General features: G+C 46.9%; 1 protein-coding gene across 1 annotated transcript; it reads right to left on the reverse strand.

Moving 5' to 3' along the window:
* Positions 1–8,173: 8,173 nt before the first annotated feature.
* On the reverse strand, positions 8,174–10,313 carry LOC135825799 (migration and invasion enhancer 1-like; the record flags this gene model as incomplete). The annotated part of the gene is made up of 3 exons (XM_065338426.1): positions 8,174–8,664; positions 9,961–10,037; positions 10,226–10,313. Coding segments are annotated over 3 exons (252 nt in total), but the record flags the coding sequence as incomplete, so codon positions are not given.
* Between the last annotated feature and the right edge of the window lie 5,356 nt (positions 10,314–15,669).

Consider the following 15,669-nt stretch of genomic DNA (forward strand, 5'->3'; position numbering starts at 1 on the left):
ATCGCCAAGGAACGGGAAGCTGCAGCTCCGATGATGGTGTTGGCGATTCTCGGAGCTGCCCCGCGTGGCCCACTACTGGGCCTGAGGGCGAGGTGGTGACTTGCCCCTCGACCCTGGTGTCCACTGCCCTTGCGGTCTTCCGCGGTGGGGGCGAAATGAGCCTCGGTGGGGCGGCTGCTGGCGGTCCCTGCCGTATTGGCGACTGGAGAAGGTATGCAGCTTCGGGGTACGCGATGACTGGAACGCGAACCCCTTTCGCTGAAAACCCGGCTTTGGCTGTGGCTTGCGCGCCAGCCTCTGCGCCTCGTTCAACGTCGCCTCGGATTTCACTTTCGTGGAGATGGCTGAGATAAACTCCTCACCAAACAGCTCCTTCCCAGTGCCTGGTGGTGGGATACCTTTGGTTACTCTTGCCACGTCTTTGTCCACAGCCTCGATGATGGACTGGCGGCGGATGCCATTGATCGAAGCCATCAGGTCTCCGACCAGGACAAGTGTGCGCTGGAGCACGTCCTTGACTTCCGCCGATGGTACGGAGAGTTCCTCCACTGCCGGAACACCTTCCTCTGCCTCGACCAGGGCGGAGAGCATACATGCAACCGGACCAGAGAGCGATGCCACATCACGTTGAACAGCCGCCCACTGCGAGTCGGATGTCTTGGGGAAACGGGAACCAGCCCAGCGCAACACTGTATCATCCACCTTGGGCACATAGGCTGCTGCCGTGTCAGGCCGTGGATGGTCCTCGTGCATGGCCTTCCGCTGCTCGTCAGAGAGCGGAGACCGAAAATACTTCTCAACATAACTCGTCACCGCCTCAGGGGCGTTGAAAAGGAATTTGCGACTCGCCACCGCAGTGGCCGGTGCGAAGTCCAGAGCTCTGGCCGCTCGTTTGGCTGCAGGCTCTCCGATATTACTACCGGTATTGGCTGCATCACCGCTGGACTCCAGGACCTCAGTCCCTGGGCCAGGCAGTGCTTCGTTCTCGGCGGAAACACAGAGCCCTACAGCCCGCTGTGCAGCCGAAAACGGATGCTCTCCAGTCGGAGCTAGCCCGTGCGGTGGTAGCTAAAACGACCCATAGGCCGGGTAACCTCCATGCGGCATGGGCATAGCCGGCACCCCACCACTTCCGCAGACAGTGGGGGATGCGGCAGAAAGCAAATCACGCTGAGTGGGCTGTGGTGGCCTCTCGGGCACAGCATTCCCACTCTGGATCTCTGCAGCTCCACGATTTGCCACAAGCGGGTCGTGCTGCGTGGGACGCGCAGAACCAGCCGTCCCCTGACTGGGGAGATCACTAACGGATGACATGGCTCTGCAATCAACACGTATGTAGGCTATACGGCTACGTCCAAAGAGAAATAAATCTGCAACTGCAACAATTTGAAGCGAAGAAAAAGGCCAAAGGAGTGAGGGAAAGGGCGGGAATATCAAGGGGACGAGGTTGGAGTTTGTGTAAATTTTTCTCTTTAAATCGCTGTGAATTATTTGAAAAGCGAAGATTTGAGGCCTAACACACTGTCACATTCGTAGCCGGAGCCTCCGAAGTGTAACTAGCATTATGTGGGTGTTTTGAAGAAGTAGCAGTGCTCGGCATTAAGTGGCATGTTTTTGGCTGGAGAAAGCATTATCAGTTCTATTTTGGTACAATACAAGACTTTTTACACGTCTTTTCACATGACAAGAGGCTTGTACAGACAGTGAACCGACACTCTTGCAGCAGGTACATGTATGATGTATCTGTCTAGTGTGGTCATGCATACTGTATACATGTAGCAGGAAAATTTCGGACGGAATTTATTTTCGTACGATTTCGTACACGGCCTCTTTTGTACTAAAATTAATTCCGTACTAAAATTTGTTCATGTGATATTATTTGATTTTGATTGATTGATTTTTATTTCACGGATCCTCCAGAGGCAAATAGATGCCTATCGAAGGGAGTCTCCTATATAAGTATGGAAAATGAGAAAGTATGTTCGTAAGGGAGAAGAGGTAGAAGATACATTAGAATATAGAGTACAGAAGAAGTAAATTCAGTACTTCGGGTAGTACATTGCATGCTAATCATAATGAGAATTAGAAAAGCAGCATTGCGGACTACTATAACTGACATATACACAAACTATTGAAACTATCATAGATGTGGTTAGCCTAGACACAAAAGTCAGGAATACCTTTCAAAGAAAACATAGATTGCGAATGATACCGACGAACAGCAATACTAAATTTCGCTGTTGTAGAGAGTGAACGAATATCTTCAGGAAGTTTATTCCAGGCAACACTCAAAGAAAAAAGGGTTGATTTACGAAAGAAGGTGCCAGCTTTAGGAAGAATTATGGATGAAGGGTGACGACTGCTTTGGGAAGAGGGTAGCTGGAAGTGAGACAACAAGGAGGGGTATTGGGAGAATACATGGTGGAAATAGACAAGGCCAAGAATCTGCCGTCGCCATGCTAACGATTCCCAAGAGGACAGAACATTGAGGTCTTCTTTGGAAGTCGTCCAGTCAGGCCGACGCTTGAGTTTACTATTTAAGTATGCTCTAGCAGCAGTAGCCTGCAGTTTATCAAGGGTTGTGGACATGGTGGCTGAAACGGAAAACATCCAAACGGGAACAGCATATTCAAGGAGGGGACGAACATAACATTTATACAAAAGATTCACAGCAGGAAAAGGAAGGAAGTTGGACATGTGGTTTAAAAGAAAAACCCGACCTCGAAATTTGCTGGTAATGTGTTGAATATGGGGGGACAGATTGAGTGAAGGAGTGAGGATGATGCCCAGATGGCGGTGGGAAGAGGGCTGGGTCAGTAACGTACCGGCCATGGTGACGGTCCTGGGATCAGGTGGGTTTGATTTAGGTCTGCAAAAGGGAACATGGACACATTTGTTAGCATTGAAAACTGCTTCAGCTTTATGGGACCAGTTCACACATCTATCAAGGTCTAGTTGCAGGGAGGCAGTGTGCGCGGCGGGTACGACAGTAGGCGGAGAAACGCAGACCATGTTGGAATCATCCGCAAACAGAGTCAGATCGCTGGATTGGGGAATGCTGGGAAGGGAGTTGATAGAAAGGTTGAATAATAGAGGGCCTAGGTGGGAGCCTTGTGGCACACCAGCGGTGAGCGACATATGGGTTGATAAGGAGGTTCCGACCCGCACAGACATCGATCGGCCTTCCAGGAAGTCCATCAGCCACGCGAATGAGTCAGGTGCACACCAACCGGACAGACATGAGGCTAGGAGGCGATGGCTGGTACGATCAAATGCCTTCGAGAAATCGAGAAAGACGGCATCACACTGGGCCCGGTTATCAAATGCAGAGCTGACAGTTGATGTGATATGCACAAGTTGGTCAACCGTGCTTCGGTGGTGGCGAAACCCGAACTGTTTCGGCGACAGTAGTTTGTGTTTCGCTACAAACGCGTACACCTGGCGGCTGATTAACGCTTCGTAGCATTTTGCCACACCATTCAGCAGAGATATCGGCCGGTAGTTAGCAGGGTCATTGCGACTTCCCTTACCCTTGTAAATTGGGGTAACGATTGCAACTTTCCACTCAAGGGGTTGGGATCGGTAAGTGGTGCAGCGGTTAAAGAGAGCAGTGAGGGATTGGGCGAGCACTTCTGCTGTCTCTCGTAGGATCCTGTTAGGAAGACTGCCAGCTGTAGACTTTCGCACACTTAGGGTCGACAGTGCCTTGAATACTTCCACGATAGACAGAGGGCGGATGGCAAATGTTTCCGGAGAAGAAGGCATGGCGAGATCACGATGATCTGCATCCGACGACGGTGTAGCTTATGTACACTATACATGCGTACTGCATGCAAACACGTGCATTTAGCATGCAGCACTGTACGAAAATATAATCCGTACGAAAATGTCGAAATTCGGCTTTGTCCGAAAATATTTCCGTCCGAAAATTTCCTGCTATACAGTATACAACTACACTTCCTTATCTCAGTGTGGATACATAATTTCTTTTCCATGTGCATATTTGCCCAAGATAGCTCGAAAATGTACATGTACATATCACTCTAGCATTATAGTGTGAATGGAGCATTATAAGTTTATAACAGGCATTATGCCGTGAAATATCGAGCACTGCCAAAAGCATTATACTCTGAAAAAACGAGCATTAGCCGCCGATACCCTAGCATGCTGATATCAAGACCGCTTTTGTACTTACCCTTCCGTGCCTGTTTTTCTCCCCTCCCCATTCTCTTCCTGCTCTCTCCTCTTTTAAGTCGTCTCCTTGTGGGAAGGCACCATTGCCTGTTTGGTTGAACGACTACATGTATACCGTAAAATTCCGTTAATAAGCCCCGGGCGTATATTTCGCAGAGCGTCAAAAACTGGGCGTATATTTGGGCATGGGCTTATTTTAGGGCATGGGCGTTATTTCGGACGCAATCTGCAGAAGATCAGCAACCCACTAGTTTCAGTGAACCACCATTCACACTGAGCGCGGTACAGGTAGATCTACATGTACATCAAACCACAGCTGGAAATTTGGTCGTAACCAAGAATGTAGCGATAAACTACAGATTTGATAAGTAAACCACTTGTCCACTTTACGCCCTAGCGCTGGGCATATTTCGGGCATGGGCGCTAAAAGCCTAAAACGGACTTGAAGTGTACACCGCCTAAAACTGGGCTTATTATCGGACATGGGCGTTATTAAGGGTGGGCTTATTTACGGAATTTTACGGTAAATAAAAGCACAACAAACAAACAACAAGAGTCAATAGGCATAGGCATAGGCATAGACTCCACACGTCACCATGGTCACCTCTACTCTTGCAGATATCAAGCCGCTGGCGCTGAGTACAATCACAGATGTAACTCCCCATGTACTCTTGCACTTAGCAGACATCTGTGCGGTCAGAACTCGGATTTCTCTCAGTGCCGTCGGGTACGAGCTCGTAGATACCCTCGTCCTAAGAATGTACTCTATTTTCTGGAGTATAAGCCGCACGGAGCCAAAGTTTTCGGTCACGAAATACAGACACTAGACATCTGCCCCGTTTTTTAAGTTGAAGACACCAATGCAGCAGCTGTACTTATGGTTGATTCAAATGGTGGTAAACACACACCTGGCAATGGCGGTGAATACACGCCTGCCCACACACGCTCTGTACACTGCAAAGATATTCTGGCACAGAGCTCTCCTTCCCACCAACGGTGCACCACCACCATCAGTTCGCGCCTGGCGCCTAGTCAATGCATGATGGTTACTTGTGGTGGTATCCGACATAGCAGGCTGGTACATCATCAGGTAGCGAATGGCACCTGATACAGCATCGACATAGCTCGATTGCAACGTACTTCGAAGTAGATCTACGTTTCGTGCCCGCTGGACGAAACGCTACTGGACCTCAGGCAAGCTCCGTGTGAAGACGGGCGAGAAGAAGATTGCATGAGCCCAGCGGGGACAAAACGTAGCGTCGGAATCGAGCTATGTCGTTGCTGTGTCATCTGCTAGTGTCATGCGCTACCTGATGTAACCATGCATCGACTAGGCACCAGGCGCGAACTGATGGTGGTGGTGAGAAAAAGAGATCTGTGCCAGAATACTCCGCTTTGGGGTGAATTATTGGTTAAAGTGTGGCTTATACTCCAGAAAACACGTTGCCCAGAACAGTACCATACTACTACCAAGTAAGTAAATTATTATCATGGGACTGAGTCAGCATAACGTTTATGCTGTCGGCATTATAGTATACACGTAACCACGTTGACTCTTAGGCAACGGGGCCAAGGATTACATAATTGTACCATAATTATCATATGAGTGCATGAACATACATATTAGTACACCTGACACGATTTCTCCACACTGCTCATTACCACTTCCAGTTGTCACGTTTGTCCTAGGGTGCGTTTGGTTGGTACGATCTAGAACAGGATCGAACAGCTGGTGCACATGGAGCAGCCTCATGCCAACCAAACGGTACTCCAGAAACAGAGCACATTTAAACTTGGTGCATTCTTCATAATGTGTATGGGTCACCGTGATCACTTTGTACGGTACGAGTCCAACCCAAAAGCGTGTGCACGTGATCATTTGGGACCAAAATCGATGTTCCCGCCAGGTTTCACTGTGAAAATGTGAAACTGCTCGGTCTGCTCCGGCCTCGAGGCCGGAGCAAGCAGAACATGTTCTGGCCGACCCAGAACAGGTGCAGTCCCAACCAAACGCGCTGTTCTGGTGAATACTGTTCTAGTTCATACCAACCAAACGCGCCCCTGGTCTCCGTACCATTGTCTTTCCTTATTCTTTTCGAGCTGGTTATGTGAACAAAGTAAAAAAAACAAAAACATGACCAGGCATGCGTGTACACGATTGTATTGGCAATAAATGAGACTACCCATCAGGGAGTCGTAAAATACTATAAGGCCCTCCCTGCCATGCACTAAGCTATAATTACGACTCCCTGCTACCCATCTTGTGGTCTTTGTCGGATCGGATTTTTGACAGCACCCAATAAATCGGACCCAGGGAATCATACCCAAACCTGGTTTGGGTATAACTCCCTCATCCGAGTCATCGGACCACTTGCTTACTTAAAGGGGAAGTTAAGGCAAAAATTAAAATTTCACCAGTTGTAGTCTTCGGGGTGCTGAATCGAATGGTCGTGGTCCGAGGAAGCTGAGACGCTCCCTTCCTACTTGAATCCCAATCGAACTCGCGCACTTCCACCGAAACTGGGTGACTGCGCCCTACTAGATGGGGATTTGTATGCAAAATGTCACTAAAAGCGCCATTTCGTTCTTATAAAAGCACGGATGACCGCGATTGGCCCATATGTTGTAGTCTTTTGGACGCTGAGTCGACTGGTTTTGGTCCGAAAAGGCTGCGATGCAGCGTTCCTCCTTTATTCCCAATCGAACATGGTTGAACAAGTGGTCACGTGCTCCTGGGTGCCCAAATCACCTGGTCACCACGCCAGCAGGCGACAACTTTCACACCAAGGTTCAACTCGAGTGACAGGACTGCACCCAAAAAAGGTCAAACAGGCTAGTAAGTTGTACCCTGCAGGCACGGTGACCAGCTGACTGGTGTACGCAGGAGCACGTGACCGCTTGTTCAACCATGTTCGATTGGGAATAAAGGAGGAACGCTGCATCGCAGCCTTTTCGGACCAAAACCAGTCGACGCAGCGTCCAAAAGACTACAACATATGGGCCAATCGCGGTCATCCGTGCTTTTATAAGAACGAAACGGCGCTTTTAGTGACATTTTGCATACAAATCCCCATCTAGTAGGGCGCAGTCACCCAGTTTCGGTGGAAGTGCGCGAGTTCGATTGGGATTCAAGTAGGAAGGGAGCGTCTCAGCTTTCTCGGACCAAGACCATTCGACTCAGCACCCCGAAGACTACAACTGGTGAAATTTTAATTTTTGCCTTAACTTCCCCTTTAACGGAACAAGGGACGAGTTGCAGTTCTCCACCAAAATGCAAGGTCTCTAACTACACCAGGAGTCTGAGGGAAATACATGAAGCAACGCTTGGATTTCATTTGCAAAATAAGTCCGCGTAACCGAACGCCATTCACATCCTGGTGTTCCAAGTACAGTGCTGCTCAATGAAATCTGATCGCGGGAGTAAAGTCTATGCCCTGCACCAGTTTACATCCTGGTGTCCGCAGGTCTGGGGCTGCACACTGCACCAGCTTACATCCCGGTGTCCGCAGGTCTGGGGCTGCACACTGCACCAGTTTACATCCCGGTGTCCGCAGGTCTGGGGCTGCACACTGCCCGGCGTAGCATTGACTCACTTTTGATCGGATTTCATTGAGCAGCACTGCAGCTGCTACTGCTACAGTTGCGCTCACTGAAATCTGACCCAAAGTGCAAAGCTGGCGCCCTGGCCTGGATTCCGCGCACATCACCGTGCAGTAGTTGTACATGTGTACGTCCAGCCGCATTCGGGCTACTTCCAGGGCGTCAAGGGCCGCACAAGTTGAGGGATATGCACTTTGGGTCGGATTTCATCGAGCGCAACTGTACCAAACACCTCATTACTGGCAAATAGAATAAACGCTCCTGGACAACTCGGATTGGAATGGCAGCACTTGACAGTATGTGCACATGACACACGCACGAACACACACACATACACGTATCTACCGCAGCTGACAGTACACCTAGAACAAAGAACAGATGCAGGAAACGTCTGTCAAGCTGCAGGATCACAGTACGCACAACTGCATTGAGCAAATGAAACTAACCTACATGTAAAGGTCTCGTTTTGACTTAACTAAAAAGTATACTATGAAGTACATTAAAAAAAGCATAAAACATTCTAAATTACTATTACATTGTACACAAAAAAGCAAGCATTGTCCTGTGCAACTGGTATGAGTTGCCGAGGTTAGCATCCAAAAGGAACAATCCGAAGTAGAATCGACAAGGGGTTTCAACTAACGACATCCGGCCGAAAAAGCAAGGTTACATCGCTAGCGTCATAGAGTCGGTCTAACCCAGAGTGTGGTCCAGTGGAACACTAACCGGATCATCTGCAAAGCCAGCAGCAGCAGCCCAATACCAAGCAGTAGCCCAGTCTCCTTACACAATCACACAAGAGCTCTTCTGCGAGTTCTCGACAGGACGTGGAGATTGCCCTTTGGCCACATCTAGAACTATTTCAACAACCTGAGGACAAGTTGAAGCAGCAAATACACACATGTACACACACATGCACACACATACACATACACACACGCACACACACACACACAGAGTTACATACCAAGGGTCGGTGAGCAGTATGTAAATTAAACCCACAAACTCCAAGACGTATCACACACTGCATGCTTGCAGGTCAAAGGATAAAGGAAAAGTGCTGGAGTCCGACCAGGCTGAAACACAACTGTTTGAACATGAATACTTACACATGTGATTGTCATGACAATGGGCAGATCAACTAATCTCCAATACAGCCTGTATCGGCTATAGTGTGCCCCTTTGTGTACTGCAGTTTCATCACGGTTGTATCCAATGCATTACTACAAGCGATATCATACGTACATGTACTGTAAATATACAAATTTTCGGCAGCTATTTAATTTCGGCTATATTCGGCACCGACCCAAAACGCCTAAATTAAAACGCCGATGAAATTTTTCACAGCATCTGTCGCACTATACCATGCCCTCTACCCCACGCCGAAAATAAATCGCCGCCGAAATGTGAAAAATCGTGAAGTGCCGAAATTTTGCAGCGCCGAAATTTTGTATATTTACAGTACATGTAGACATACAGGTACACGAGGTACTCAACCATGTCCAAATGCTCAAGAGTCTACAATGTACAGTTGTGTTCGGCGAATTCAGACAACAATTTCGGTGCCCTCAACTGGCACGGCCCTTGACGCCCTGGAGGTGGTACGAATGCAAATGCATTTTGCTTTTGATATTTCGTTTTGATATCACTTTTAGCCAATATATCCTTACACCTGGTCACACTATAGTTGATACAGACCGTATCTGTAATTTACACGATCAATTCACGAACAGATCTCACTTCATTTCCTGCGCTTTATCTGCTTAGCTGTTGCATATCCACTCTTTCAGCGCACTTCTCCTTGTCGGTTGTACATGCAAATTCAGACACTCAATTGCATACGGCTATTGTGTGTTTCGTTTGTTATGTACATGGACATACATACACTCTTGCTTGCTTTCGTTATAAAAGGCCAGGTTCGCTCCTTGTACATTGTTCTGACGATGGGTGATTGGCCCGAAACGCCAATAATCTTTCGACGTCATTAATAAAAGAATTTTCATCTAAAGAGTGAATAGCAACTAAACAGAGCGGTTGTCAGTTGACAACCCCCCTTTTATTTACAATGCAGTTGCGTGATGTCCACCACTTTCTGAAAGATGTCACTTGCAAAAAAAAGCTCGGCCACCGATTATTTGTGACCATCTCCAGGACGCTTCTCCTTACCTCTTCAAACACTGGGAATCCACCCTTTACTTGTTTGGAGAAGATGAGGGTGTCATTGACCTTGACTTCGAAGTCGCCTGCAGACAACAACAGAAGGACGAGATGCCGTTTATGCTAAGAACGAAGGGATCACTGTTCGAAATGCGTGAACACAATGATCTCAAATTCTAGACAAAGTGAAGGCACGAATTCGAAATCCGAATGAACTGTCATACAGCATCAACTAGTCAATCAGAAGGGCAGAACACATTGGACACTCTCCTACCTCTTCCTCCTGTGCTGCCTGAGACGTCAGCATCAGGGACGGCTTCTTTGATACGCCGCTCCAAATCTTTGTAGCGGCCATAGTACCCTCAGGCACCACTGCACCAAGAAAGGACAACAACCAACACCAGCCACTTAAAGCGGGATTGCACAACATAAACATGACTTACATAGACATGTTTTGAAACACTGTGGTACTGCATTGTTGATCCGACCCCTCTGTAAATTCCGCCACCAATCAACATTCTGTAATGCTTCACTACTACACAGTATCGAACAAAAATACAGATACGTTTTATCTGTGCGCGGTTTGTCGAATGCAACTGCCAGTGCAAGCACTCAGAAGGATCAGGTGAGTGGAAAGTGTACTAGGACAAGCAACCATTTATCACTGATCGCATTCCAAATGACATCGGTGAGGTTCCAGTAAACGGGAAACATACTATAATACACATGAAACTTTGCAAGTACCGTACACACTGTGTCGCTTCCCAGCTGGTTTTTCGGCAGGGGCTGGGAATTAGATCAACGCCCCCAAGTGCAACTGCTATGTGCAACCACGCGAAAGATCAGTCTTGCCATGCTGGATAGTGCATATTTTCATCCACAGGTATGCCTGCACTGGCACGTATTGTGCGTAGGCGCATCGGCGCTTTGCCCCACCAGGGAGTTGTAGCATCATAGAAGACAACACGAAACCTTAGCACCAGAAACGTGGTACATGTTGACCCCAGATTTGGACGTTCTACGCTATCCGAGGCCTATGCAACACACGATCATAATCCACACCGCAACATGCCCACCCTAAATACAGTTCAAGCCCGCAGGAACATACGCATGGGTGCACAAATCAGCCATGCCCCAATTGCTCAAACTTCCACTCGGCCGCTGTGTTGTCTTGTAAGAATTCCACCAGGGAGTCGTAGCTTCCACTGTAGTGGCCCACATTTAAGCCCATGCGCTTATAAGCGAGTTTTTGGCATATTTGAAATTCTTTGAAGGTTGTTTGGTCTCACCTCGCGGGATCGGGTTCACATAAAAAAATATAAAAAAATTTCACGGTTCGCGTGAGACTCGGTTTCTCTATCTCTTAATTTGCTAAATCCTATATATAGGATTCTGGTCATATTTTTCAACTCAAAATGGGTGTGGCATGAGCATAGGGAAACGTATGTGACCAATTCTTCCGCGTTAGGTCTTAGTCGATATGGAGAATTGAATAAGATATATTTTTTCAAATACTAACATCTAAGGCTCATCTCCTTGCGCAATATTTCTAAGGCATGTGCCCTATTTTTCGAATCCTATATATAGACCTTATTCGATAACGTGACTTTTGGACTCGCCTCCAGGGATTTGTCATAAGCTAGGGCACGCGTACGAGAAACGAGTGGCAAGAAAGGCCCAGTTTGTACAAAAGAGTAGTGAAATACCGGTATTTATCTACTCCGATGTTCGCACACAGAGTCCACTGTGCACTGAGCGCAGATCTCTTGCCACTCCCTGGTTCCCGGGACCCCGGTTCACGTGATTGTGACGTTTATCGAATAAGGTCTATAGGATTTGAGATTTTACTGGACCTTGTTTTATCCTTAAAATTGGTAGTTTCACGACGGCATGTGCGATATGTCGTCATGAAACCACCCCGTGCCACACCTGTAATGTTCTTTTGCACATTCACTGCTTCAGTCCTTCCCATGACACCAGCTGAACAATGCTGCTCAAAATTCCAATCCTTGCTCAAAATGGGTATTCATGATGTCCTATGAATCTAAAAAGTAAACATTCATGCCTCAAACATATTTACAGCTTCTAATAAAACCATTATGCTCTTATTATGGGTCATGAATGACTCACGATGACCAATAACAACGGCATAAAGGTCACGCATTTTCAAATCCTATATATAGGACTTTTGCCCAGCAAATTAAGAGATATAGAGGCCGAGTTTTCCGCATCCGTAGGAACGCCACCACCCTTCAAGGATCAAGGCGCAGATGCAGCTCCTAAAGCGGTGGGAGGTGAGTAGATCAGCTTATCAGCATGTGGTCAAAGACCGAAAATCCCATTCACTGCTTACATATAAGCTCATCCGCAAATATGTGAGGGTGCGCGTATGCCCAAATATAAGCACATGCGCTTTAACGCGTCACTACGAGCACGGGTAGGGAGATGACACGAGATCATACTGCCGAAATACTGTGAACGTCGCCCCAGGATTTTTAAGTTCCACGTGGTCCGTATTCTGTGCAACTCACGGTCGTGATCGTAGCCTTGGCCTGCCGGTCCCAAGTGCAGCCACTGCAAGCTATGCCATGTGGCATGTGCGAGCATGTATAAATCTGCCCTGTCCAAGGGCGGCTGTAACGGGCAGCTCACGTCATTTTAGTGATTCAGTCGCCCATGTCATCTACCTATAATTATGCTACAACATGCTACTAATAGTAGGGACTTCAGACCACGTGACATCATGACCCAAAAGCGTGCAAATCGACACCTGCACAAATCGTGTGATGGTCATATGTCAAGTCGAGTAAAGAAATGTGGAACCGTTTTTCGAAATGAAGGAAGTCTTGTACAGTTGGAGAAAGTTTCGGTTCGTCTTGTTGGAGCTTGCCTTCATTTGGGACCAGCAAGAGAATGGAGCTGTTACGTTCATTTTTGACGGAGATACGTATGCGGATGGAAGGGAAAGGTGAGAAACTATATGATCCGTCCGGGTCCCCTTCTTGAAAATGTGATATTCATATTCTACGACCTCAAGGTAATCTTGATTGTTTTCACCTTCCAGAAGACCTATGTCTTGCATTATTCCTCTTTGTACTTTGCCATGCAGCGCCGCCATAGTCAGTATGGAAAGCAGTGAGAAGTATCCTGCGCTAAATGATGCTGATGTGCAAAGTGAATTGCTCTTGGCTGTTTCGGTCCATGCCCCCATTCTTGTCTCCAATGCTGTTATGCTCGATCTGGTTGAGCTCCGCAAGAATAGCTGAAAGAGTGCCGAACTGGGAGATTTGCTGTATATTGTTGTTGCTATTTGCTGTATCTCTGCTGATGTGCGTGCTACGATTACCCCAGCCAATACAATGTCCTGTACATGTACATGTTGAGCTTAGTCAGTGCCTCTTCCGTGATCATTCTTTTTCTTGACACTAACAGTCCGAAGCTATCGGATCAATGTCTCCTGTTACTAACCACTACATTGTAAACCATGCTAGTAAGTAGTATTCAGCTATATCATGCGGAGAATCAAGATTGTTTTTGGATCTGGTGTGCGGTTGCTATGCATTGCTAAGGAAAGTGGGTTCTCTCAGTTTGACATTATCTCTCCGATCTCAAATGTGTGGGACGTTTGTCGGAAAAAATCCGGTGATAGGCGATGACTATTTTGCTTGAAACTTTAGTTTCCTTTGTCCAATTTAGAAAAACTAAAGACCGAACTCCTCAGGAAGCTCTAACCTATCCGAAAAGCAAAACATAAGCCACAGAAAACCGATTTGAAAAAAAAAGGTCTGAAGTCCCTTCTAATAGTACACACACGCACACACACACACAATGCATCCGCCCGTCGAAAGGGAAGCACGCAGATCGGACAATGCACTGGATATGTGCACCCACAGATTTTCTCTTTTTGATAGCGGACAAGATCTGACTGAAACAGATCAAGACTAGCGCCAGACAGACAAACACTGACCACACACACACCACTGAGTCATTGCCGTGCTTACTGCCACCAAACGGGTGGCCCGCGCATTTATAACAAGTGCATAATTATTATTGTTTTCCCATACAAGTAACTTATTGTGTACATCTAATCACATACCAGTAGCTGACGTGAACGGTTGGGGCCATTGCGTTGAATGAAATCCAAACGAAAAAGAGAGAAGTGAGAAAACAGCCGAACAAAACGCAACAACTCGTACTTGAACTTTGAAGGTCTTCTCTGAATCCTCGGGTGGTGAAAAGCTCCAAATGAAAAGCTCTTCACTGCCAGCTACTACCGTACATGTCTTTGATAAAATCAAACCTGAAAGTAGTACCGTATTGTACTACTCTCTGGATCAAACGGTACGGTAGCTTCTAGAATTCTACGTCCCCGTGTACATGCTGTACGGTAGCTTCTAGAATTCTACGTCCCCGTACCATGCATCTGGTACAGTACATGGAGAAAGAGAAAAGCGCAGATGACTCAGTTGAAGGTTCTGGAAGCTGTATGTATTCGTGTGCATAATCCTGTTCTTTGTAAACAAAAGAAGCATGTAGTCGCGCTAAAGTTGTTCTCGTAGCTGGTTATCAGATGTAAATGTTGTGTCATGTTGCACTGTATCACCTCTTGCTTTGTGGCTGCACTCAGTTATATACGTTAGCACTATGTTTGACACCTATTAATACACCAGAGACTTGTAACTGATTGATTTCACTACATACTCACTAAAAAAAAATTGCCGCACATCAATATTATTCACCGCATATTTACCGCAAATTCACCGCAAATTATGCCATATTATGCCACGTTTTTCCCCGCGTTTTTTTGCGATTTTTTCCGCAATTTTCCCCGGGGACAGAAAAGCCGAGTATTTTAAAAAAAGAACCCGGAAAATCATACAAACAAAACAAAATAATGATGAAAACATCTCGACTCCCTGGCCCAGACAGATTCTGCTCCGCTTGCCTCGATAACGATAATTATTTTGCCGCAAAATGTTGCTGTGAAATCTTCGATATTTTGCCGAGCCTGGCACAAGAAACCGATATTATGCTCCATTTTGCTCCTTCTTTTCTTTTTTCTCTTTTACGTTTACTTTATACCAGGCGTGGGCCATCCCCTGTACATACATGTAGGTGCCATCATTTTTCTTTGTTTCTTTTTGGTCTATTTTGCTCCTAAAAGACGTGTATTTTATCCACTTCCCGCACAATCCCGTACAAAGTTTCATCAAAATCGCAGGGTCGGTTTCTCAGCACGGGTTTCCACGCACGTGTCCCTGAGTTCTTCCAAAATCACGTCGATCCACAGTGAATCCCAGTGATATTTCGGTGACACGATCTCGTCCTGGGCAGTGTACTGTATCCTGCTGAACGGGTAAGAAACAAGGAAATCCAAGTATCAGGCATCGATTTTACCCAACATCTCGATATTTTGCCGGCAATTTCCGCTCTTTCAATTCTTGCCGAAAGAATTGCCGGCATGCATCTGTCTGGGCCATCAGGATCGACGGAAACCAGGTGAAAGACGTGAGCTGATAAAAATGTTCAAACCGGCCCCTGGGTCCAGAAATAGCAGAATGTGGGGAACAAACTTGTTGACTGTTGAGTGTTCTCAAGAGTCCATAACCCCCGGATAACCCCTGGGGTTATGGACTCTTGGTGTTATCAAGAGTACATAAACCAAGACGGGCACTATTCAAGACAGGGTCATGGGACTCATGGCCCTAATCGCACAAG

Source organism: Sycon ciliatum, chromosome 1, assembly GCF_964019385.1.
Source record: "Sycon ciliatum chromosome 1, ocSycCili1.1, whole genome shotgun sequence".
NCBI lineage: Eukaryota > Metazoa > Porifera > Calcarea > Leucosolenida > Sycettidae > Sycon > Sycon ciliatum.